The sequence below is a fragment of the Lithobates pipiens genome, unplaced genomic scaffold (genome assembly GCF_037356315.1).
Source record: "Lithobates pipiens isolate NorthernLeopardFrog02 unplaced genomic scaffold, aLitPip1_a1.2 Scaffold_22, whole genome shotgun sequence".
NCBI classification, from domain to species: domain Eukaryota; kingdom Metazoa; phylum Chordata; class Amphibia; order Anura; family Ranidae; genus Lithobates; species Lithobates pipiens.
The window spans coordinates 44,611,730-44,638,404 of record NW_027507784.1 but is presented as its reverse complement, the minus strand read 5'-3'; the positions used below and the strand labels follow the sequence as shown (position 1 = coordinate 44,638,404).

At 45.5% G+C, this 26,675-nt stretch overlaps 1 protein-coding gene across 1 annotated transcript in view; it reads right to left on the bottom strand.

Moving 5' to 3' along the window:
• LOC143923711 (uncharacterized) overlaps window positions 1–26,675 on the bottom strand; it is a 512,582-nt gene that overhangs the window by 232,311 nt on the left and 253,596 nt on the right. The window contains exon 10 of the mRNA XM_077447518.1: window positions 24,242–24,571. Within this exon, the coding sequence (XP_077303644.1) occupies window positions 24,242–24,571 (330 nt within the window). The remainder of the gene's footprint in view (window positions 1–24,241; window positions 24,572–26,675) is intronic.

Below are 26,675 nucleotides of genomic sequence, written 5' to 3'. Positions count from 1 at the left end.
CACCCCCCCCCCCCAGTGCTCTCCTCCACCACCACAATCTCCTGCCCCCCCCCCAGTGCTCTCCTCCACCACCACACTCTCCTGCCACCCCCACCCCCCCCAGTGCTCTCCTCCACCACCACACTCTCCTGCCCCCCAGTGCTCTCCTCCCCCACCACACTCTCCTGCCCCCCCCAGTGCTCTCCTCCACCACCACACTCTCCTGCCCCCCAGTGCTCTCCTCCCCCACCACACTCTCCTGCCCCCCCCCCCCAGTGCTCTTCTCCACCACCACACTCTCCTGCCCCCCCAGTGCTCTTCTCCACCACCACACTCTCCGGCCCCCCCGGTGCTCTCCTCCACCACCACACTCTCCTGCCCTCCCCCAGTGCTCTCCTCCACCACCACACTCTCCTGCCCCCCTCACAGTTTTCTCCTCCCCTGTTCTTGCTGCCCCCCCAACTCTCCAGCTCTCCCCATCCTTCTCCAGCCACCATCCCAGTGCTCTCCACTCCCCCCAGTGCTCCCCCGTCCCCCCCCACAGCACTCTCCGCTCCCCCCAGTCCTCTCCCCTCTGTGCTCTCCCACCGTTCTCCTCCCCAGTGCTCTCCCCCCTGTTCTTTCCCCTCTGTGCTCTCCACTCCCTCCAGTTCTCTCCCCCCCTGTTCTCCCCCCCAGTGCTCTCCCCCTTTTCTTCCCCCCCTGTTCTCTCCACTCCCCCCTGCTCTCCCCCCTGTTTTTTCCCCCCCAGTGCTGTTCAGCTCTCCCCATCACTCTCCAGCCCCCACCCCAGTGCTCTCCAGCCCCCCATTCTCCCCACCCCTGTCCTTTCAGCCCCCCTGGTGCTCTCCAGCCCCCCCCCCAGTGCTCTCTACCCTCCGTGCTCTCCACCCCTGCATTTTGCCCCCACCCATGTGCTCTTCAACCCTACCAGTGCTCTGCAATCCCCAGTGCTTTCCACCCCTGTTCTTTCTTGCCCCCACTGGTGCTCTCCACTCCAGTACCCCCCCAGTATTTTCCAGCCCCCGTGCTCTCCACCCCTGTTTTTCTGCTCCCCCAGTGCTCTTCACCGCACCACACTCTCCTGCCCCCCCGTGCTCTCCTCCACCACCACACTCTCCTGCCCCCCCTGCTCTCCAGCTCTCCCCATCCTTCTCTAGCCACCATCCCAGTGCTCTCCCCCGTTCCCCCCCTGTTCCCCCCCAGTGCTCTCCACTCCCCCCAGTCCTCTCCCCTCTGTGCTCTCCCACCGTTCTCCTCCCCAGTGCTCTCCCCCCAGTGCTCTCCCCCTGTTCTTTCCCCCCCCCCAGTGCTCTCCACTCCCTCCAGTGCTCTCCCCCCTGTTCTTTCCCTCCCCTGTTCTTTCTCCACTCCCCCTCACTGCTCTCCACTCCCCCCAGTGCTCTTCAGCTCTCCCCATCACTCTCCAGCCCCCACCCCAGTGCTCTCCAGCTCCCCATTCTCCCCACCCCTGTCCTTTCTGCCCCCCTGGTGCTCTCCAGCCCCCCCCCCCCGTGCTCTCTACCCTTCGTGCTCTCCACCCCTGCATTTTGCCCCCACCCATGTGCTCTCCAACGCTACCAGTGCTCTCCACCCCCCCCCCCCATAGTGCTCTCCAGTCCTCAGTGCTTTCCACCCCTGTTCTTTCTGGCCCCCACTGGTGCTCTCCACTCCCCCCTGCTCTTTGTACCCCCCCAGTACTCTCCAGCCCCCTGTGCTCTCCTCCCCTGTTTTTCTGCCCCCCCAGTGCTCTTCACCACCCCACACTCTTAGCCCCCCCAGTGCTCTCAGCCTACCGTGCTCTCTACCCCTGTTCTTATTGGCCCCCCCAGCGCTCTCTGCTCTCCACCCCTGTGATCTCCACTCCCCCTCGCTCTTTGCCCCCACCCATGTGTTCTCCAACCCCGCCAGTATTCTCTACTCTCTAGTACGCTCCCCCTTCTCTCCAACTCCCAGCCAGTGCTCTCCACTTCCCCAGGACCAGAGGACAGGCTGACTGGGGCCGGAAAATGAGGATGGCTGAAGGTGCAGGTGGCCAGGGACCACTCCATCTCACAGCAGACAGATCCTCTGGAAGGAGCACCGTCCCCATCCAAAACGAGAACAGACCCTGCCTGCTGCTGCCCATCATGGATATCCTGCTGGCATGCAAGGTACCGTACCAAGCATCAACAACACACCTTCCCACAGACAGGGACTGCAGACTGGGACATGGGGCACAAGAGGGGCTGCAATGATGGGCACAGTAAAGCTGCATTTGGTGGGCACAGTGGGGCTGCATTTGGTGGGCACAGTGAGGCTGCATTTGGAAGGCACAGTGAGGCTGCATTTGGAGGGCACAGTGAGGCTGCATTTGGTGGGCACAGTGAGGCTGCATTTGGTGGGCACAGTGAGGCTGCATTTGATGGGCACTGGTGAGGCTGCATTGAGCTCTTGCATCAAGTCTACAGTCTCTGTCCATCTCCTGTAGCATGTCTGCAGTCTCTGAGGGAGTCTGGAGAGGAGTCAAGAGTGGGAGCACCACCAGGATGGGGGTCATGGGAAAAGTCAGACTTGTGTGAACTGTGGACAGGAGACTATAGGATAAAACCAGACCCACCAAGCTGGAGCCGACTGACTGAGCCCTGCACAGTGCACCTGAGAGGAGGTCAGTGAAAGCACCACCAGGCCAGTCGGGGGTCACTGATGTAAGGGGGGAGTGAATACGATAATGTAATGGGCACTGATATAAAGGGTTTCCTCCTTATATTAGTAACCCACCCCCCCCCCTTACCTTTGAGTATTTTTTCTGCAGAAGGTGGTCCCCCCTCCCACGTTCTGAGTTCCTGGGGTCCCCCTTGATGATTGATCACTTACCACTATTAACTGGTAAAATGTCCAAAGAAAAGGAAAGATGGATAGGATGCTGAATCTTAGTCCATTTTCGGTGACTCTCAAAAACCACCCTTTACACACGTAGCAGGTGCACCCAGAGTAGAAAGAGATTATCCACCACCAAATTAGAGGAGGCTTACCAGCTGTCAAGATCTCTTTTTAAGGAGATCATACGGGCTTGTAAAATGTTACGTTCCTGGTCCCCACACTGGGCTCTGTTGGTAACACCAATCTATCTGCTCCCTCTTTATGGTATATCTCGTTCCACCACAATCATTTAGTACGACATATAATAATGCTGTTGGGCTGGTATAATAATGCTGTTGGGCTGATATAATAATGGTATGAAATTTTTTCCAGGGCTGGTTTTTGAAAGCATGGGCGTCCGCAAGGTTACTCAGGTGGCTGCGTACCATGCCCATATAGTCTAGAGAATGTACATCTTTTTAAATTGCAATACATCTGTTGTTGCCATATTTTTATCTTGATGAAAACAGCCAATACAGTGACAGTATGAGATCAAAATATGGCCACAACAGATGTATTGCAATGTAAAAATATGTACATTCTCTAGGCTATATGGGCATGGAACACAGCCGCCAGAGTAACTTCCAATACAAAGTGAAGATGAATTATCTGTTATATAACACATATGTATTACCAGTGGAAAGATTTTCATGAGATTGTCGAAAAGGGGCGGAGCATGAGTGGCCTTAAATTGATGCCCCCCCCTGGAAAAAGTTCTGCGGACGCCCATGGGGCCAGGGTGCCAGCCAGCCACCCACAGTGACCCACCCAGAGCCGCCATCAGGGGGGTACAGCCGTTACAACTGTAAGGGGCCCGCCTGGGCCAGAAGAAGGCAGAACGGGTGAAACAGAGCCATGCTGTGCATTACAGAAACGTTCTCACAGCGTGTGCTCTCTGTGGCATTGAGCTCAGACATCGAGCTCTTTACTGACACCTCTGGCTACTATGTGCATGTGCACCCATCGGGTACTTGGCTTTTCTGTGTTGGCAACATGTCAGCTTTGCGAAAACGAGCTGGAACCAAGTAAGAAGAAATTCTTTGCAAGTATGGGCTGTGAAGGAAAGGGTGGGGGGCTGTTTGTGTACAGGGGGGGAACAGAGCCTTGTGTGTTTACAGATATGTGTATGTGTGAGACTGACATATATATACAGGTGTGTGTGTGGGGGGCTGGGCTGGCATATACATACAGGCAGTGTATATATTTTGGATAGAGTAAGGGAAGGTTATAACTCCTGTCAGTTTATTTTTTACCATCTGTGTCCGTAACAGGGACACAGACTGCAATAAAAAAAAACAGGGGTTCTAATCCCTCTCCACTCCATCCAAAATGAAAAAAAAAAAAAGTTTTGCCTTTAGTTATACTTTAGTTATACTGTATAAAGCTCACTATCTCTGTAGTTGAAGGTTTCCTTAACCTCATCTTTATTTCTTTGTGTAAATACTCCAAAAAAGACTATTAGTCTCAGTCAAGACCAGTGCTACCACTAGGCGGATTAGGCAACCGCCTAGGGCGCCCGGCCGTACTGTCCTCCACAAAGCCATGTCAAGCAGCGCCCCCACCCTGGCTCTCTGCTCTTATGTGTTCCCAGTCCAGACAGTAATCCCCCCTCTGCTCTTCTATCAGCCAACGCAGCAAGTGTCATATGTACAGCAACCCCCAGGACGCTCTCTGACGTGTGAAGTTGGGGAGATGTGGGCGGCCGGTCATCCATTTCTACGTGCCAGTGAAAAGCAAGGGGCTGGCCGAGGGTAGATAAGCCCAAGAGCCAGGGACTCGGGAGAAGAGCTCCACTGTGTCACCGCCTCCTCTTTGACCTCACCCCTGACCCCGCCTCCCCCAGGCGCAGCGTACCCCATGCTTCCAGAGCATGGACTGCTCCAAATTCCTCTCCACGCGCTGATGTGAGGCACAAATCTGGAGGACATGCGCGCCACTCACTGGGGGCACAGAGCTGTCACAGAGGATGAGACTGGCATCATGTTATGGAATGTACTGTCATCACACACACCTGCAGACAGAGACTGGGACAGAGGTGGGACTGCAGGAGCAGGGCTAGGGGTCTCTCATCTCCCCCCAACTCCCCCTCCCTTGTCTCTCAGCCCCCTCCCTTGTCTCTCAGCCCCCTCCCTTCTCTCTCAGCCCTCTCCCCTCTCTCTCAGTCTTCCCCCTCTCTCAGCCCCCTCTCTCTCTCTCAGCCCCCCTCTCTCAGCCCCCCTCTCTCTCAGCCCCCCTCTCTCAGCCCCCTCTCTCTCAAAACCTCCCCCCTCTCTCAGCCCCCCTCCCTTCTCTCTCAGCTCCTCCTCTCTCCAAGCCCCCTCTCTCAACCCCCCCCCCCCTTTATCAGCAAATGGCCCATTCAGAGTCCTGGTGGAATTGTGCACACATACCCAGCTATATATCGTTTTTCAAAAAATACCTCCAGGTGAACATTGCAGTTCTGAGACCCCTGAGAACAATCGAGATACTGTGTCAATCTTGGTGTCGAAGGCCTGAAGACAAGATCGCCAATGATGGGGAGATCCTTGAACTGTTTTCCAACCAGCCTGGAATGCAGATTATCACCAGCAGAAAGTTTTATGTGATACTGGAACTCAACTGTGCATAATAGCCCCTAGTAGTTTCTAATCTGTCATGCAGTGGACCTCAAACTACCAAGTGGTCATCAGATTCTTTACCTGGCTCTTGCCCATGCTTGTTCTTGAGCCCTGAGCTAAATACTTACCAAATCCCAGACCAGACGGGTTAGCTAAAATAAGAGGAACCACTTTTAAACTTTATATTGCAATAAACAGATTCACTTACTAATATACTGGTAGGTGACCACTACACACATACAGTAGCACAGACGTAGCTATCTGGCACTGTGCATGTAAGATTAAAACAATGAGACAGTGATACGTCTGTCAAAAGGAATCAGATATACACTAAAGAAGCTATAGGCAGCTGCATATAAACGATTAAAACATCTACTTGTTAAAAAAAAAAAAAAAAAAAAAGTACATAGGAATAGTCTCTGCTTCTGGCCTGGGTCAAATACAGCAGCTAATTTATTTTAATTTTGTTTGTTACTTTTTTTTAAACTATCACAGTGTCCCTTTTAAACATTTTCTTGTTATATAACTTTTATTGCTATCACAAGGAATGTAAATATCCCTTGTGATAACAATACGACATGACAGGTCATCTTTATAGAGAGTTCTGGGGTCTAAAAGACCCCTCTTGCCACTTCTAAAAGTGACCCCGCAACAAATCTGCCGCTCAAGCCACTTTGAGAAAAACCGGCACCTGAGGGAAAAAAATTATATCAGGGTTATGGCATCTAGCTGCAGCCATAACACTGGTATTTAACGTCAAAGTAAAGACACATTCTCCCCCCTGGCAAGGTAGCCCTCATGTTGAAGGTATGTGGCCTGGTATGATTCAGGAGGGGGTGGGGGTGGAAGGCGAATGCTTGTCCATTCTCTTCCCTGGCCTGCCAGGCTACCATGCTCAGGTCTGCCATGGATTTTTTTGACAGGGACCTTGCTCTTTTTTCTTATCTTTTTCATTGGGTTTCCTTCAATATTTGATAACTTATTTTACTGCCACTGTGTGTTAAAGTATAACTATGGCCTCTGTGATGGTGCAAGACTCTGCCATGGTGTGAAAGTAGGGAAATTGGTCACAGGGCTCTCTTATATGCACAGTGTGGGGCTCCGGAATATCAACTGTGGGAAGAGAAAACTTGGTTTTTGGTTAATTGGATTTTGATATTCCTGGAGTGAGTTCTAGAGTTTGGAGACTTCAAAGAGTTTTGGGAAGGAATAAATCCCCAACCAAGTGATCAGGTCTTGCAGAAGACTGGCAGGCTGTGAGTGCAGCTGGGTCTAGCCCTTATAATGAAGGACTTGGGCATAGTTCAAAGCTCCTATTAGGAGACAGTTGTGCTCTACTCAAGAGAGAGCACTCCATTCTGGAGGAGAGATTACTTGTCCATAAGGTTGTAAGAGTTGAGGTAGCTAAGTAAGTCTGGGAGATTGAGATAGTAAGGTTTATTCCAGGGGACTGGGTGAATCTGAAAGTTTCAGAGGAGTGAGGGAGCCTGGGGTATCAGGGGAACTCCTACCAAGAGGCCAGGGTGTGGGCCCTTAAAGCAGGAAGCTGTGGAGTGATTCACAAAGGATGCATGCAAGAGAAGCATGGACTGGGTTTGGGCATAGTAGGTTCTGTGAAGCTGTCTGAACGACCAGGTCTGTAGGTCAGACGTTGAGACCTGAGGAGCAGTGCTGCAAGAGAGAGCCAGGAGACTGAATATCATTTTAATTTCATGTCTATGGTGGAATCCCCTGGGTGGGCAACAATTGTGTGTTTAACTTATCCTTGCTTTAAATAAAAAGTGGGCTGCCAAGCCCTAGAAAAGACTTCTTGTGTGGAAATAAGTGTGCTTCAGCATGAACTATAAGTGCAACTGGCCTATGCCTGCATTTACACCTAGTGGGTACTTAAAGGGATTGTAAAGTTAATTATTTTTTTTTTTTAAATAACACACATGTTATACTTAGTCATTGTACACACGGTCGGAGAATCCGTCGGAATGCGTCTTATCGGACCGTGTCGTCAGATAATCCGACGGAGTGTGGTATGCATCGGATTGATTCCGTCCGAATCTCCGTCGGACCCAATTTTCCAACATGTTGGAAATATTTCCCGACCAACTGGGCCGGTCGGACATATTCCGATCATGTGTAGAGAATTTTGATCGGACCAAGTGCCACGCATGCTCAGATCAAATTCCTACATCAAAGCTATTGGCTACTAGCCTGAACGTAGTCCCGTCGTAACGAAATTACGTCATCACGTTCTGAAAGATCGGATTTTTCGCCAACTTGGCCCAACCGTGTGTATGCAACAGTTTTGGACAAGATCCGACGGACAAAATCTGACGGGCAAAATCCGACGGATTTGGTTGCGGAAATCTCCGACAGTGTGTACGTGGGCTAACTGTACCTCCACTGTGCAGCTCGTTTTGCACAGAGTGCCCCTGAACCTGCTTTTCTGGGGTCCCTCGGCGGCTGTCTCGGCTTCCTCCCGCAGATATTTCTCACGTTCATGCGAGCTCCCTCGCATGGTGAGAAGCACCTGCGGGCGCGCTCCCGTGATACAGCCTGCGGCTATAGCTGCTTGCTGTATCACGCAGCTCCGCCCCCCGGCGCTCCGCATCAGTGGATGTGTTTGACAGCAGCACGAGCCAATGGCTGCGCTGCTTTCCATACATCCACTCCAGCCAATCAGCGGCCAGGCTGAGTGGTGAAGAGGAATGGCGGGGGTGAGTGTGGAAATTTCGAGGGGTGAGGTAAGTAAAACAGGGGGGCTCGGGGGGCCGGCTCTGCCAGATGTTTTTTCACCTTAATGCATAAAATGCATTAAGGTGAAAAAACATTTACCTTTACAACCCCTTTAAGCATTTATACATGCAGTTTTTGAGTTTTCCTGCAAAATAACAGTACTGTGCAAAAGTTATCAGTGAACTGCTGTAACTGGAGAATACTTCCAGAAACAGAAAATAGTTTATTTTTATCAACAAAATAGAAATGTAAATGAACAGAAGAAAAATCCAAATCAAATAAAATCAATATTTGGTGTGACAACCTTTGCCTTCAAAACAGCATCAGTTCTTCTAGGTACACTTGCACACAGTTTTTGAAGGAACATGGCGGGTAGGTTGTTCCAAACATCTTGGAGAACTAAGCAAAGATCTTCTGTGGACCTAGGCTGCCTCAAATGCTTCTGTCTCTTCATGTCGTTCCAGACAGACTCCATGAAGTTGAGCTCTGAACCATCACTTCCATGAATTCTTAATGACATTGGCTGTATGTTTGGGATCCTTGTCCTGCTGCAGAATAAATCTGGGGCCAATCCCACATCTCCCAGGTGGTATGGATTGATGGAAAAGTACCTAGCTGTATTCCTAAGCATTGAGGACACCTTTGATCCTGAGCAAATCTCCAACTCCATTTACAGAAATGCAGTCCCAATGTCAGGTCACCTGAGGCCAGATGACAGATGCACACCATCAGGGTCAGGAGTGCACCACTAAGGTAGTGGACCCCACAGCTGACTGCTGCGGATGGAGCTCAGACCCCAAACTAGCAGACTTTACTGGTACCAGAGAAGGACTAAACCACATTTGATTGAAAATATAAAATATTTTATTATAAACAATTTAAAAATAGAGCAAAAGCTCTTAAAACCATTATATGTAAACTAAAGCTAGTACATATATATTCCACATCTAGAAAGACACAGCACTACTGTCATATACGTTTTTGTATTTCATACTTTGTAATTAATTATTGTAAATTTTCTCTTGTAGATAGGTCTAGTTTCTTTGTGGTCAAAAAATGGAGGTCCTGAGGAAGCTGTTTGTGAAACACGTCAGACTCTTGACAAAACTTTACAAAGAAATACTATGTGGAGGATATTTGTACTAACCTATCCAATTTACATATAATGGTTTTAAGAGCTTCTGCTCTATTTTTAAATTGTTTATAATAAAATATTATATACTCTCAATCAAATGTGGTTTAGTTCTTCTCTGGTACCGGTAAAGTCTGCTAGTTTGTGCTTTTGTTTTCTTTCTATATGTTTTGGATGAGGTACCAAAACAAAGCCAGATATTATATAATTTATCAGATTATTTACTCTGAGGTGCTAAGGTTACTCCCGCAGGCGATGAGGGTTTATGGATGAACCCTTTCTCTAGATTTTCAGCGAAATACTTATACATGGCCTGGGTCTCTGGCATGGACAGGGGGTAGGTGTCATGAATTGCCAGTAATACCTTCATGCCTTGTCTGTCTGCTTACCTGGTCTGTGTGTCAGCCTTGGGCCTGCACTCACATCTGCTTGGTTAAAGAGGAGGTCCTTTTTAAAAGTCAGAAGCTACAAACACTGTAGCTGCTGACTTTTAATAAACACACTTACCTGTCCAGTGTGTCCGGATCGGGTCCCAGCGCCGCCATTCAAACTAAGGGAAACAGGCAATGGAGCCTTGCGGCTTCACTGCCCGTTTCCTACTGTGCATGCACGAGTCATGCGGCTGTTTGTGAATGGCTGGCTGTGTTCTGGGACTCCTTCCTTATCCTACCTTAGGCCTTAACCCCCATTGTATGGGGCCTTCCTTGATTACAGCTTCATTCTCCACACTTTGACTGAACTTCTGGGCAGATCCTGGCTTGGGGTTCCTCCTGTTTCTTGTCCTGCCTACTCAAGGTTGCCCCAAAGCAGAGAATTCCTGTTGCAACCATATCTGTATCTTCTGCTCTTCCCGCTGCATGTAGCGATTTCGGGGTGTGTTCTGCAAAAAATAAGCTGAGGTGCTTCCTCCTCACAGGCCCTTTGACTGTGCTATTGACCTTGTTCCTGGAGCAACTCTGCCCAGAGGTTGCCCCTACTGTCGGGTCACCTGAGGCCAGGTGACAGATGCACACCGTTGGGTGCATCACTAAGGTAGTGGACCCTATGGCTGACTGCTGCGGATGGAGCTATGGGTGGTTAAGGAAAGCAGGTCCTCGGGAGAAGCATGAGATTCCCCAGGGCGCAGTCTAAAAGCCAGCAGGTGTTCACCAGGGACCCTAATGGTGGGGATGGCCTTCGCCGCAACTGGCTCCAGGTCACGGCCCCCAGGGTCTCCCAGCTCACGATCATAGTAGGCTATTGGAGGATACAGAGGAAGCAGCAGATTGAGACAACAGGGGATAGTCAGGAGATAAGCCAAAATATCAGGGCAATGAACAGACAGGGATAGTCAAAGAATACGCCAAAGGTCGGGGTATGAAGCCGACAGAGATAGTCAAGAACAAGGCAAGGTCCGTAAACAGAATCAGACATAGAGCACTCAGCAATAAGCACACAGGAAGCCAAACGCACAATAATGATCACCAAGGTTTGTCTTGCAGTGCACAGGTTAATATTGTGTTTCTGGTTAGAGGCTGGGGTGGAGCCATGCTTGAGGGAAGATTACTTAAGCAGACAGGTGAACAGTGAACGGTCTCTAAGCTTAACACAAAAGAGAGGTAAGCAGACAGACATGAACATTGAACATGCAGATTCATGACACCCAAACATGCAAGTGACCTCCACCATGCTTCACGGTTGCCTGCAGACACTCATTATTGTACCCCTCTCCAGCCCTTCAGTGAACAAGCTGCCTCCTGCTACAGCCAAATAATTCATATTTTGAATCATTAGTCCAGAGCACCTGCTGCCATTTTTCTGAACCCCAGTTCCTATGTTTTCCTGCATAGTTGAGTTGATTACCTTTGTTTCTGGGGGGGGTATGGCTTTTTGGTCACAATTCTTCAATGAAGACCACTTCTGGGCAGACTTATCCAGAGTAGATGAGTGTACCCGGATCCCACTGGTTTCTGCCAGTTCTGTGCTGATGACACTGCTGGACCATTATTGCAGGTAAGTAAGCATGGTGTTTCATCTGCTGCATTAAGTTTTCTTGGGTGTCCACTGTGTCTACGGTCCTTGGCATTGGCTGTTTTATTTGTACTTCTTTAACCACTTGACCACTGGGCACTTAAACACCCTTAATAACCAGACCAATTTTCAGCTTTCGGTGCTCTCACATTTTGAATTACTCAGTCATGCAACACTGGACCTATATGAAATTTTTGTCCTTTTTTTTTCCTTTTTTTCCCACAAATGGAGCTTTCTTTTGGTGGTATTTAATCACCTCTTGTTTTTTTATTTTTTGTGCTATAAAAGAAAAAATACAGAAAAGTCTGTAAAAAAATGAATTTTTCTTTGTTTCTGTTATAAAATGTAGCAGATTGGTAATTTTTTTCTTCATAAATTTTGGCCCAAATTTATACTACTACATATCTTTGGTAAAAATAATTACAAATTGGTGGATATTATTTGGTCTTTGTGAAAGTTATAGAGTCCACAAGCTATGGTGCCAATATCTGAAAATTGATCACACCTGAAGTACTGACGGCTTATCTCAATTCTTGACACCCTAACATGCCAGAAAAGTACAAATACCCCCTAAATGACCACTTTTTGGAAAGAAGACATTCCAAGGTATTTAGTAAGAGGCATGATGAGTTTTTTGAAGTTGTCATTTTTTCCCACAATTCTTTGCAAAATCAAGATTTTTTTACTTTTTATTTTTTTTCACAAAATTGTCATATTATCAGTTTATTTCTCACACACAGCATATGCATACCACAAATTACAGCCCAAAACACATTCTGCTATTACTCCCGAGTACAGCGATACCACATGTGTGAGACTTTTACACAGCATGGCCACATACAGAGGCCCAACATGCAGGGAGCGCCATCAGGCGTTCTGGAGCACCCAGGCCAATTCTGACATTTCTCTCCTACATGTAAAAATCATCATTTATTTGCTAGAAAATTACATAGAATCCCAAAACATTATATATGTTTTTTTAGCAAACACCCTGGAGAATACAATGGTGGTCGTTGCAAATTTTTGAATGCTTTTTTTTGGAAAAAAAATCAGTTTTGTGCTTAAAAAAAAAACCCAGTATAGTTAGCCCAATTTTTGCATAATGTGAAAGATGAAGTTACGCTGAGTAAATAGATACCTAACATGTCACTCTTCAAAATTGCACATGCTCGTGGAATGGCGCCAAGCGTCGCTACTTAAAAATCCCCATAGGCGACGATTTAATTTTTTTTTACTGGTTATATGTTTTGAGTTACAGAGGAGGTCTAGGGCTAGAATTATTGCTCTCGCTCTAACGTTCGCAGCGATACCTCACATGTGTGGTTTGAACACCGTTTTCATATGTGGGCGGGACTTACGTATGCGTTCGCTTCTGCATGCGAACACATGGGGACAGGGGCGCTTTAAGAAAAAAAATTTTTTTTATTGTTCATTTTACTTTATTTATTTTAGTTTGACATTTTTTTCCCCAAAAATACATTTTTTGATCACTTTTATTCCTATTACAAGGAATGTAAACATCCCTTGTAATAGGAATATGGCATGACAGGTCCTCTTTACAGTGAGATGTGGGGTCAATAAGACCCCACATCTCACCTCTAAGCTGGGAAGCCTGAAAAAAAAAGATTCTGGATTTGATCGTACTGGCGAGTCTGTAGAAGCACCGGAGAGCGGCGGGGGGGGGGGGGGGGTGTCTATGGCTGGGTATTGCAGGGTATCACCGACTATGGCTGGGTATGGCTGGGTATCTCAGAGTATGACTGGGTATCTCAGAGTATGGCGTTGCAGAGTATTGCGTTGCAGAGCATTGCAGGATATTGGCGGGTGTTGCAGAGCATTGCAGAGTGTTGCAGGGTATTGGCGGGTGTTGCAGAGCATGACAGAGTGTTGTAGGGTATTGGCGGGTGTTGCAGAGCGTTGCAGAGCATTGCAGAGTATTGCAGAGTATTGCAGGGTAATGCAGAGTATTGCAGGGTAATGCAGAGTATTGCAGGGTATTGCAGGGTATTGCAGGGTATTGCAGGGTATTGCAGAGTATTGCAGAGGATCACTCCATCATTTGACGGAGCGATCACGTGGTAAACGACCCCTATGAGCGGCCGTTTACCGTGGTCCGTGATGCGCCGGGTCCTGTGGACCCGGCGGTCACGGATGCTCTCGAGGGGGGGCGTGCAAGAGCGGAATTCTGGGAGGACCTCATATGACGGCCTCCCAGAGTTAAGAAACCGCCCTGTAGCTGTCATTCGGCTATAGGGCGGTTGTTAAGTGGTTAAAAGAGCTTGATGAATTGAATAGATGCTGGTTTGAAGCCAAAGGGTGGTCCCACCAAATATTGATTTAGATTTTTCTTCTGTTCACTTACTTTGCATTTTCTAAAAATAAACAATTAACATTTATATTTTTGAAAGCATTCTTATTTTAGAGCATTTCTTCATACCTGCCCATCATTTGTGCATAGTACCATATATATATGTATTATTTTATGCTAGCATCTGTGGGTGGGAGAAGAGGAGAGCAGAGGAGAACAGTTGTTCATCCACAAAATAAGCTTGTGTCGAGTGCTTACAGGCACTTCCATTGAGATCTGGGGCTAAAAAACACTCAATGCAACCCAAAAATGATCATGTTGTTTATCAAGCTTCTAGTAATGAGCTTCCAGTGACTGGATATATATAAGTGAAGAGCTTGTACTGAAAAGAATGAGATTCCTATTGCTGAAGGATGTCTCATGTAAGGTGTAGGCACAAAAAACACAAGCAAAAATGCTCAGGTATGAATGTGGGCTTACTGTTTTCTCTTAGTCCCCCTGTAAAGTACCAACTGTTGAGCCTGTCAGTGAAGCCCACATAAAGCTATTGGTCCATAGCAAATTATTTATTTACAACCTATAAATAACATGACCCGTGTCCATTTATACCCCAATAATCAATTTTTTTGCAAAACCCATAAAGAATGAACTGAAAATGATTGGAAAAAAATCAAATAAAATGTGTATTAATTAATGGAAATAATTCTGACACTATTAAAAATATGTAAGCATAATTTAAGTATAGCATGCTTCAAAATAATCTTATGGTCTTATATTGTATTGTATTAAATGAATGCGTTATATTCTACATTTTATTCTACACTAAGAAGCTATGACAGCCTATAAAAGAAGATTAAAGATGAAAGACTGTGTATAGTCCACTGTTTATGCAGAGCACCATCTTCTTCCGGGTTCAGGATCTTCAGCCATTTTGATTGTCCAGACTGGAAGTGGGGCTGCCTCCTCTCTGCAAGGACTGAATGCTTATTTAGGTCTAGGGGCAAAAAAGCACTTCTAGTTACCAGATCCTCTTCTGTCCTAGCTGTTGCTACTCTCCTCTACTTCCCTACCTCAGGCAGAGGCCAGTCATGGAGGATTTTTATCTTCCCTGGAGCTCAGATATAAGGCTGGAAGAAGATCGGTGGGCAAGCGCGAGTGCTATATTGACCACTAAGTATCACATCATGAAATAAACAGAATTACTTTCTGGATTGCTATATTGACCACTAAGTATCACATCATGAAATAAACCGATTTACTTTCTGGTACTGCCTTTTGTTGCTGAACCTCTCCCACTATGAGCTGCAGTGTCTGGGAGGAAGAGCGTGTGAGACACAAATGAAGGAGGATTTTGCTCAGCTGAGTTTCTTTTATACTTTATGAAGCTTGAGAATTACATAGTAACTGGACTTGGTACTAGTTTACACTGTCACGAAGAAGCATTATGTTGTGCTTTAACAGTCCCATTCATAGAATGTTTATTTAATTTTATAGGACCCGTGGTCTTCTCTATGGGTTTCTCCAGGCCGGGATTTTTCACTCTACAGATGAATTCTGCCCCCTGGTCTCTGCTGAGCGATGGGGTGAATGTCAGTGATGATTGCCAGATCTTATCTTTTTTCTGCTCGGTACAGATTTGGAAGACATCATTAGGTGCTATGATGGGATGTAAGTCTGTCCCAGACAACTTCCTAAACCAGCTCACAGTCATATAATCTTGGATATATCCGGAGATATCACAGGTCAGAGTGGCTTCTTTATCTTCTTCCAGTTCGGGAATTTGGATTTTTCCAATCTGTAGACGGGGCAGATCTGAAAGCAAAAATGATTTAGAAGACAAGTGTAAGTCACAATGTATTTTATAGTATATGTCCTTTATAGACAACACAATTCTACAAAGTATAGAATAATTAGAGCTGTGGTTGCTGATTGAGATATTCAAGTATTGGACCAAACACATGTCCTGGAAGATAAATATTATAAATCGCTGCCAAAGACTACCAATTCCCGTGTATGAAAAAAACAATTCCCTTGCTGCTATTCCAAAGTTTGTGTAATATGTATACCTAGTGGAAAGCGCTAGGTACCACAATGATTAAAATATATATATACAAAAAAAACCTAAACAAATAGAAAATATATGTGTGAATGTGTCCTTCCAATCTTTGCAAATTATACGTACAATAGTCCACTTTCAGTGTTCAGCTTTATCCAAATATGGTGAACAAATGTGCTCCTCACTCTCCTTCCAATAATACGGTGCTGCACACTGTGCTCCTCCGATGACCACAAAGCCTCCCCAGCGCACAAATGTTACAAATTGTACTAGATTCCTTTGGCAAAGTGTCTTATTATAAAGTCAATAATAGTAAATGTTTTGCCTTACCTATGAATTTAACCAGCGATGTCTACCATTCTTAGTGAGAAATTTAAATACAACTGGGACACAACGGCTATTTCATATCTGGGTATTAACCTCACTTTCCCTATAAATAAACTGTATGCAGCACATTTTCCCATTTTATTAGATCAGATTTGTAAAGATTTTCAAGATATTAAAAAAACACAACTATCATGGATATGGAAAATTTCTACATTCAAGATGCAAACCCTACCCAAAATACTTTACCTTTCCAGATCCCTGCCTATTCCAATGCCCTCACAATTTTTTACACAACTAAACAATAAATTAAGAAATCTTATTTGGAATGGCAAAAAAACTAGAGCAGCATTTTCTATTCAAACACCCTCTAACAATAAAGGAGGCATGAACTTACCTGGTACGCAAAAATACTACTATGCTATAATTTTAGACCAATTGAAGCACCGGTTCATCCCTAATGATGACATCGAAAAAGAGTCCACTAAAGGTCTGTCTGCCCTAGAGATAGTGTATACCCTGTTTCCTAAGGTAATTATACCTAGACTACTATCCATTAAAGCTTCACTGATAGCATGACAATTTCTTGCATCAAAATTTCACATTCTAGGTGAAATACAGAATAGATCTATTTCTATGAGAGCCTTTGATTACTGCATGAATTATTGGATTAATCAGGGTTTTAACTTTTATGAACACCTCCCCTCAGAAAACAAAGAAATATTAGTTAATAAACTCCACAAGTACGGACATCTGAGGCACTTCAGCCCAAATAAAGGTTTGGACATCCCATCCTCTATATGGATCCATCTCACACTCAACAAAGATGATGTCAGAGAAGTTACCTGGTTGGTCGCGGTGCTGGCCGTGCGACGGTGCACGCTGGCACGCGTGTTCCTGTGCGTGCTGTGGTGCACGCCCCTGCGGGCGCTGGTGTGTGCCTATGTGCGCCTGTGCTCACTCCTGTTAGCACCGGTACGTGCCGATGCACGTTGTTGTGTGCGCTCCTGGTGGCACTGGTGTGCGTGCTGCCGCTCGGGCACGCGCACGGTGTTTGGCGCCAATCGGCCTATTTAGGTCTGCAACATACTCCATTCAAGTGCTGCCTGATCATCAGCTCCTCCGTTCCCTGCTCCATTGCCTGTATCTGCATTCCTGTATCTCCGATCTCCTGACGACCCAGCTTGCTCTTTGGACACCCCTGATCTCCGCCTGCACATGACCTCGACCTGTTCTGACCTCGCTCCTGCCTGTTCCTATTGTACCGTTGCTGCCCGCCTGTTGCCGAATCCTGCCTGTACCTGGACCCGCCTGCTCAGCTCCTGCTCTGCACCCGACTGCCTGTGTTTCAGCCTACACACCTGCTGCTTCGGGGTTCATCCTACTTCCAGCTCCTGGACCCTCTTCATAGGCTCTCATACCACTCCGCCCTCCCAGCCACCTGTCTACTCGCGGACTCACTGCTCTGGTAAGTGGAAGTCTGATAGATGAGAAGTCTAATGCCCTGTACACACAGTCGGACTTTCTGATAGAAAATGTGCGATCGGATTGTGTTGTCGGAAATTGTGTGGGCTCCATTGGACTTTTTCCGTCGTAATTTCCGACACACAAAGTTTGAGATCTGGATCTAAAATTTTCCGACAACAAAATCTAATTGTTTAAATTCGTGTGCAGACAATTCCGATGCACAAAGTGCCATGCATGCTCAGAATAAATTACAAGATGAAAGCTATTGGCTACTGGCCTCTTTATAGTCCCGTAGTATGTGTTGTACGTCACCTCGTTCTGAACAATCAGATTTTCTGACAACTTTGTGTAACCGTGTGTATGCAAGACAAGTTTGGGCAAAAATCCGACGGATTTTGTCATCGGAATGTTCGACCGTGTGTACAGGGCATAAGAGTATAGCTTTTTTCTATAAGATATTTTCTCAATATCCTAAGAATGGGATAAATCATAATATGACTAGATCTGGCCCAATCATTCTCTGAGAAATGTTGGTACAAAGCTATGAAAATCAATAAAACAGCCACATCCTGTATCGAACATTGGGATAACTCCCAAAAGATTTTGAACAGATGGTACTTAACTCCAAACAAATTGGCTAAAATGTTTCCTACTTCATCCCCATAATGCTGGCGATGTAGTGACCAAATTGGTTCCTTATATCACACACTATGGAGCTGTAAGAAGTTAACTAGCTTTTGGAACTCAGTATCAATGTTCATTGCCACCCTTACAGGTAACCTAATAAAAATGTCACCAGCTACAGTCCTTTTTAAGTATTAACCTTGATATCTTTCCGCCTCATTACAGAATAATAGGGGCAAATATACTTATAGCTGCAAGACTTACCATTACCAAAAGGTGGAAATTGATCAAAGCGCCTAATCTTACAGAAGTCATTATATAGCCTCATACACATGATCAGACTTTGTACAAACTTTCCCATGGATTTTTGTACAAAGGGTGTCGGCCGAGAACTTGTATTGCGTACACATGGCAGGACTTTTTCAGCCAACTTTCACCAAATCATGTGGTTTTTCTGCTCTTTACCGCCACATTTGGTCAACTTATGTATTGTTGTCTAATCTTTTGCATTGGTTCTGAGCATTCGTGTTTGTACTTTGTACAAAAGTCCTATGGTTTTCTGTCGATCAGACTTTTCTCCATCGGACTTTTGTTGCCAGAAAGTTCGCACAGCCAACAAAGATGAAAACCGAAAAAGTTTGTCCGATGGAAAGTCTGATCGTGTGTACGGGCCTTAAGACTCAACACCCAAGCACACAATGAACTAATGCTAGCCATAAAAATGTATAATATAATCCACTTTAACAAAAACTGGCATATATGAATCAGCCATCCCAAAGTATCGAAATCTTTAAAAGAACTGTACTTCCACTCTTAATTACTGTAATTTTTATCTCCAGTATTGAAAATTTTATAGAGCTGTTAACTAACTTAATTCATTACCTTATCTGCTTCCCTCCTTCTCAATGGTTTGTTAAATGTCATCCTCTCCTAGTAACCCTATTTACAGTTAATTCCCCTAGGGTTGAATAGGGTTGTTCTTTTTTTCCTATTAATCAGAACCAAAGATAATGTTTGTACTAGTAGGCTTCTACTTGGTAAAGTGGAGTTCCACCCAAAAGCCAATAGTGGAACTTCCGCTCGTTGTGCTTCTCCCCCATCTGGTGCCACGTTTGGCACCTTGGCACCTTTCGGGGGGGGGGGGGGGGGGGGGGACATGATACCTGTCTTTTACAAGTACCCTGTTCCCACTTCCGGGAGCCTCATCCATGGGTATGGATGTCACTGCCTGGGCTCCCTCCTCCTTCCCCGGGCCACCATGCAAGTAGGAGAGAGGAGTGAAGCCTTGCGCATGCACAGTAGGGTTCTGGGTGTGAAGCCATAAGGCTGCCCTGCCAGGTTCCCTTACTCACAATGGAGGCGGCAGCACCCGACAGCTGATGGAAACATCAGCTGTGGTGCCGACATCGCTGGATTCCAGGACAGGTAAGTGTCTGATTATTAAAAGTCAGCATCTGCAGTATGTGTACAGTAGTTGGTATCTTTTCATTTTTGCAGCGGTGGGCGGACCTCCGCTTTAAGTGTCCTACCTTAATATACTTATATAGTATTCTTTACCCAAGTAATTCTTTTACAGAATTTATTTTGTTAAAGCATTCTATTTGACTTCATTTGTTAACCCTGATTTATTACCCCATAAAAATCTTTTGAAATATTTATTTTATATATATATATATATATATATATATATATATATATATATATAAATAAGTGCGTCTAATAGCACACAATCATACTACAGGACCTGCCGTTCCACTTGTTTTTCCAAATTTTTTCTGCTTTCAACACATCAACTATAAAACTCTGGTTAGACCACATCTGGAGTCACCAGTCCTGAGGAAGGATGTGCTGGAGGTAGAGAAAGTCCAAAGAAGGGCAACAAAACTAATAAGGGGATGGGATGCCTTCAATTTTGAGGAACGACTGTAAGCACTATATTTATTCTTGCTGGAGAAGTGACGCTTAAGAGGGGACATGATATCAATCTACAAATACCTCAACGGGGAGCCCAACATAGGAAAAAAACAAATCTTAAGGAGTGTAAGAGGACACGGGGCCACACAATGAGATTGGAGGAGAAGCGGTTTAACCTAAATGACGCAGGGGGTTTTTCACTGTCAGGGCAATAAGGATGTGGAACTCTCTTCCACAATTGGTGGTGGCAAGAGCCTCATCCTCAAATACCACAAAAGACTTCAAGCTGATGTTAAAGGGGCAATACACGGTATTAAGAACTATAAACTTTTGATCAGGATCATTTGGGTAGTTTCTGTTGTCATTATGATTTAAAAAGAGTAAACACAGTTGATTGATAATAAATGGCTTCAGCCAAACAGTAACGAGTGAAAGAATCAAGTGAAAGTAATGAGTGGAAGAAAAGTTTTTGTGTTATCATTCATATTCTCTGAAAAATGGCCAAGAAATCATAAATTCTGCCAGGGTAACTTATGAGCACAACTGTATATACAGGGGAGAAAGTATTTGATCCCCTGCTGATTTTGTGTGTTTGCCCGCTGACAAAGAAATGATCAGTCTATAATTTTAATGGTCGGTGTATTTCAACAGTGAGAGACAGAACAACAACAAAAATATCCAGAAAAATGCATTTAAAAAAAGTTATAAATTGATTTGCATTTTAATGAGTGAAATAAGTATTTGATCCCCTATCAATCAGCAAGATTTCTGGCTCCCAGGTGTCTTCTATACAGATAGCTGAGATTAGGAACTCTAAACCACTTAATGACCGCCCCACATACATTTACTGCAGCAGGGCAGCCCTTAAGTGCAAAATCAAATACCTGTTCATGATTTTCTTCTTCGGCTTCGGGGGCCCTCGAGCGCACCGCCAGAGCCCAACTCCCGCTGGGATTGGACACAGTGGGAGCCAATCGGTGGCCATCCATGAGGAGAGGCAGAACAGTGGTCTGCCTATGTAAGCAAGGCAGATCACCATTCTGCCAGACAGGAAAATGGAGATCTTCCGTTTCTGCTAAGCAGAAACATGGATCTCTGTTTTCCTTTAGTGAAAGAGCATCCCCCAAAGTTAGAAAGCACTCATAGGGAACACACTGAAGTCCCGCTAAAAATCACTGATGTCACATGAGGTCAAAAAAAGGGGGCAGCACCACCTGGACATAATTGGGTGACCCCGCCCCCTGCTTATATAAGATCTGTCAAAGTGCAAAGTGAGCAGTCGGCAGGAGGCCTCTCCTTTATAAAAGGAATCAAAAACTGTCTCCTGTTTTTCTTACTTTTTGATACTTTTTTGGTGAATGGGTACAGGTACGATGTACCTGATACCCATTCACATAGGGGGACTGGGATCTGGGGCCTCCTTGTTAAAGGGGGCTTCCAGATTCCGATAAGACCCCCATTTGCAGACCCCGACAGCCCCAGCCTAGGGTTGTTGGGCAGAGGCCCTTGTCCCCGTCAACATGGGGACAAGGTGCTTTAGAGTGGGGGGGGGCACAGAGTCAAAGCACCCCCCCCCATGTTGTGGGCTTGTGGCCTGGTATGGTTTGGGGCGGGGGGGGGGTGCAGATTATTTTTTTTAAATGTTGGAGTTTTTTTTCTTTTATTTTTTTATCCCACAGGCAGTACCCATACCCCTTTTATGACCAATTACTTGCATATAAGCCTTCAAAATGGTCACTTTTGATTTTTGCTGTTCAATGACTTCAATGAGGTTCGGGTTAGAACATTTCCCCTGTTCAGGAGTTCTGCTGCGAACCGAACAAGGGGGTGTTTGGCCCATCCCTTTTGCTAATGAACATTTGAATGATTCAGAGGAGAGCTGGGTGAAAGTGTTGTGACCAGATGAGACCAAAATCAAGCTCTTTGCATCAACTCATCATGTTTGGAGGAAGAGGAATGCTGCTTATGATACCAAGAACACCATCGCCACCGTCAAACATGGAGGTGGAAATATTATTATATGCTTTGGAGGTGTTTTTCTGCTAAGGGGACAGGACAACTTCACCACATCAAAGAGACGATGGACGGGGCCATGTACTGTCAAATCTTGGGTGAGAATCTCCTTCCCTCAGCCAGGGCATTGAAAATGGGTCGAGGATGGGTATTCCAGCATGACAATGACCCAAAACACAAGGCCAAGGCAACAAAGGAGAGGCTCAAGAAGAACATTAAGGTCCTGGTGTGGCCTAGCCAGTCCCCAGACCTTGAATAACAGAGAAAACTGCGCTAGCGGAATAAAGTGCTTGTGCATATAAAGTGCTATAACAAATGACGTACTAAACATATAACGCCATGATATAACAAGTGCTAATATAAATAAATATTTTCTATAGGATTAAGGTCTGGAGTCTATATATGGAGGGAGCTGAAGGTTCGAGTTACCAAACGTCAGTCTTGAAACTTTAATGACTTGGAGAGGATTTGCAAAGAGGAGTGGGACAAAATCCCTCCTGAGATGTGAGCAAACCTGGTGGCCAACTACAAGAAATGTCTGACCTCTGTGATTGCCAACGAGGGTTTTGCCACCAACTACGAAGTCATGTTTTGCAAAGAGGTCAAATATTTATTTCAGTCATTAACCACTTAAGCCCTGGACCAATTTGCAGCCAAAGGACCAAGCCCCTTTTTGCGATTCGGCACTGCGTCGCTTTAACTGACAATTGCGCGGTCATGCGACGTGGCTCCCAAACAAAATTGACATCCTTTTTTTCCCACAAATAGAGCTTTCTTTTGGTGGTATTTGGTCACCCCTGCGGTTTTTATTTTTTTACGCTATAAACAAAAATAGAGTGACAATTTTGAAAAAAATGCAGTATTTTTTACCTGTTGCTATAATAAATATCCCCCAAAAATCTATAAAAAAAAAAAATTTCTGCAAAAGTTATAGCGTTTACAAAATAGGGAATAGTTTTATAGCATTTTTATAACTTTTTTTTTTTACTAGTAATGGCGGCGATCAGCGATTTTTATTGTGACTGCGACATTATGGCGGACACATTTTTGACACATTTTTGGGACCATTGTCATTTATACAGCAATCAGTGCTATACAAATGCACCGATTCCTGTGTAAATAACATTGGCAGTTAAGGAGTTAACCACTAGGGGGCAGTGTAGGTGTTATGTATGACGTTTTGTGTTTTTTATTGTAGGGGGCGTGGCCTGGCATGTAACGTCACTGATCATCTTTCCCTATAAAAGGGAAGAGACGATCGGTGACAGCCACAGTAGGAAGCATGGGGAGAGGTTTGTTTACACAGACCTCTCCTCGTTCTTCAGCTCTGTGACCCGTCCCGCAGCCACAGTCACGGAGCTCAGGACCGGGTTGGGAGCGTGCTGCTGGCAGTGCGCTCCGACCCACGGCTGAGCACTTAAAGAGCAACGTACAGGTACGTGCCCAGCCGTGCCATTCTGCCGACGTACATCGGCGTGAGGTGGTCCTTAAGTGGTTAAAATAAAAATCAATTTATAACTTTTTGGAAATGTGTTTTTCTGGATATTTTTGTTGTTGTTCTGTCTCTCACTGATAAAATATCAGTAAAATTAAAGACTGATCATTTCTTTGTCAGTGGGCAAATGTACAAAATCAGCAAGGGATCAAATAGTTTTTCCCCCCTCACTGTATATAATTATATATATATATATATATATATATATATCTGCTACATTTTTTACAATGCACTGCAAGGCATGCCTCCTTTATTACATACATTGCTTTGCTCTGTGCCTATAGACAGGTATGGCTTTAGTCTTGCATGCATGTTGGGGAGTAACTAAAACTATATGGGGAAGCATATAATATGAAATGCAGTTCCATGTGTTCCTATGCATGATAATGACTATTAAAGTGCACTGCACAATAACACACATAAAGGTGTGGGTGCCACCTCAATGTAAAAAGTCACTAAACCAGTGTTTCTCAACTCCAGTCCTCATGGCCCACTAACAGGTCATGTTTTCAGGCTTTCCATTATTTTGCACAGGTGATTTGATCAGTTTCACTGCCTTAGTAATTACCACAGCCGTTTCATCTGAGGGAAATCCTGAAAACATGACCTGTTGGGGAGCCTTGAGGACTGGAGTTGAGGAACACTGTACTAAACAGTTATGTGTTGCCAGTCGTATTATGATAAAGTGTACCTATTCTTATAGGACCTGTTCTTCTCTCTATGGGTTTCTCCAGGCCGGGATATACCACTCTACAGATGAATTCTGCCCCCTGGTCTCTGCTGAACGATGGGGTGAATGTCAGTGATGATTGCCAGATCTTATCTTTTTTCTGCTTGGTACAAATTTGGAAGTCACCATTGGGTGCTATGATGGGTTGTTCGTCTTTCCCAGGCAACTCCCTATACCAGTTCACTCTCATGTATTCTGGGAAATATCCAGAGATATCACAGGTCAGAGTGGCTTCTTTATCTTCTTCCAGTTTGGGGAATTTGATCTCTCCGACTTGTGGACGGGACAGATCTGAAAACAAAAAGTATTTAGAAGACATTTATAAGTCACAATGTATTTTAGAGTATAAGTGTCTGTTATAGACAATGCACAGCTACAAAGTATACAATACATTAATTGTAGCCGTGGTGTCTGATTTAGATATTTCTGTGAGAATGTGAACCAAACATGTACTGGAAGATCAAATATTATAAATCACTGCGCCAAAGACTACCAATTCCCATGTATGAAAAAACGATATACTTACTGCTACCCCAAAGCTTGTGTAATATGTACAGGTATGTATAAGTGGAAAGCATTAGGTACCACAATGATTAAATTATATATATGAAAAACACTAAACAAATATAAAATATATGTGTTAATGTGTCCTTCCAATCTTTGCAAATTCTACATGCAATGGTCCACTTTCAGTGTTCAGCTTTATCCAAACATGGTAAACAAATGTGCTCCTCACTCTCCTTGCAATAATACGGTGCTGCACACTGTGCTCCTCCAGTGACCACAAAGCCTCCTCCGTGTACACTGACACCCACCGGACAATCTGTCCCAAATGAGAAGTGGGACTAATAGCACACAATCATACTCCAGGACCTGCCGTTCCACTTGTTTTTTCACATTTTTACTGTTTTCAACACATTAACTTCAGGGACAACATGTTTTCTTGTTGACTAATATACCCCACCCACTTTCAGATGGCATTATAACCTGATAATCAATGTTATTCACTTTGCCTGTCAGTGGTCATAATGTTATGGCTGAATGGTATACAGTGCCTTGAAAAAGTATTCCTACCCTTTGAAATTTTTCACATTTTGTCATGTTACAACCAACAACATAAATGTAATTTATTGGGATTTTATGTGATAGGCCAACTCAAAGTGGCACATAATTGTGAAGTGGAAAGAAAACGATAAATGGTTTTCAACATTTTTTACAAATAAATATGTGAAAAGTGTGGGGGGTACATTTGTATGACGCCCACCCGGAGTCAATACTTTGTAGAACCCCCTTTCTCTGCTGTTACAGCTGCAAGTCTTTTTGGGGATGTCTCTACCAGCTTTGCACATCTAGAGAGTGAAATATTTGCCTATTCTTTGCAAAATATCTCAAGTTCTGTCAGATTGGATGGAGAGCATCTGTGAACAGCAATTTTCAAGTCTTACCACAGATTCTCAATTGGATTTAAGTCTGGACTTTGACTGGCCCGTTCTAACACATGAATATGCTTTGATCTAAACCGTTCCATTGTAGCTCTGGCCAGGCCCGGACTGGGACAAAAAATAGGCCCGGGCATTTTGCATTGAGCAGCCCATGACATGTTAACCAGCCCCTTCCCCACTCTCCTCCCTGACAGATCCCCTGAGAGGGAGAACCCACCAGAGGTGTGGGGGAGGGGTGAGGTGGGACCAGGAAAGAGCATGGGGGGGTTGGAGAGCACAGGGAAGAACCTTGAGAACATGGGGTGGGGCAAGAGCACAGGGGAGAGGTAGAGAACACAGGGAGGAAGAGGAGAGCACAGGGGGGCAGCATAGAGAATAGGGGGAGGTGGAGAGTACAGGGGGGCATTGGAGAGCATGTGGGGAGGTGGAGAGCACAGGGAGGGCGGCAGAGAGCATGGGGGAGGCAGAGAGCATGGGGGGAGGTGGAGAGTATAGGGTGATGGCGTAGAGTATGGGGGGGATGGCAGAGAGCATGGGGTAGGTGGAGAGTATGGGGGGATGGCAGAGAGCATGGGGGGAGATGGAGAGTATGGGGGGATGGCAGAGAGCATGGGGGGTGTCAGAGAGCATGGGGGTGGCGGAGAGCATGGGGGAAGGTGGAAAGCGGAGGGGGAGGTGGAGAGCATGGGGGGGTGGCAGTGGAGAGCATGGGGGGTGGCGGAGAGCATGGGGGGGTGGCGGAGAGCATGGGTGCGGTGTAGAGCAGCAGAGAAAAGCAGGATAGGAGGAGGGGTGGGGGCGGCTGAATATAGAAGAATAATTCTCTCCATCCTCCTCCTGCAGTCTCTGAATGCTTCTCCTCTACCTCTCGCAGGTATTCCGCTACTGCAGGAGGAAGATGGAGAGAATAATTCTTCTATATCCACCGCTCCTCCTATGCAGTTTACGGGGGG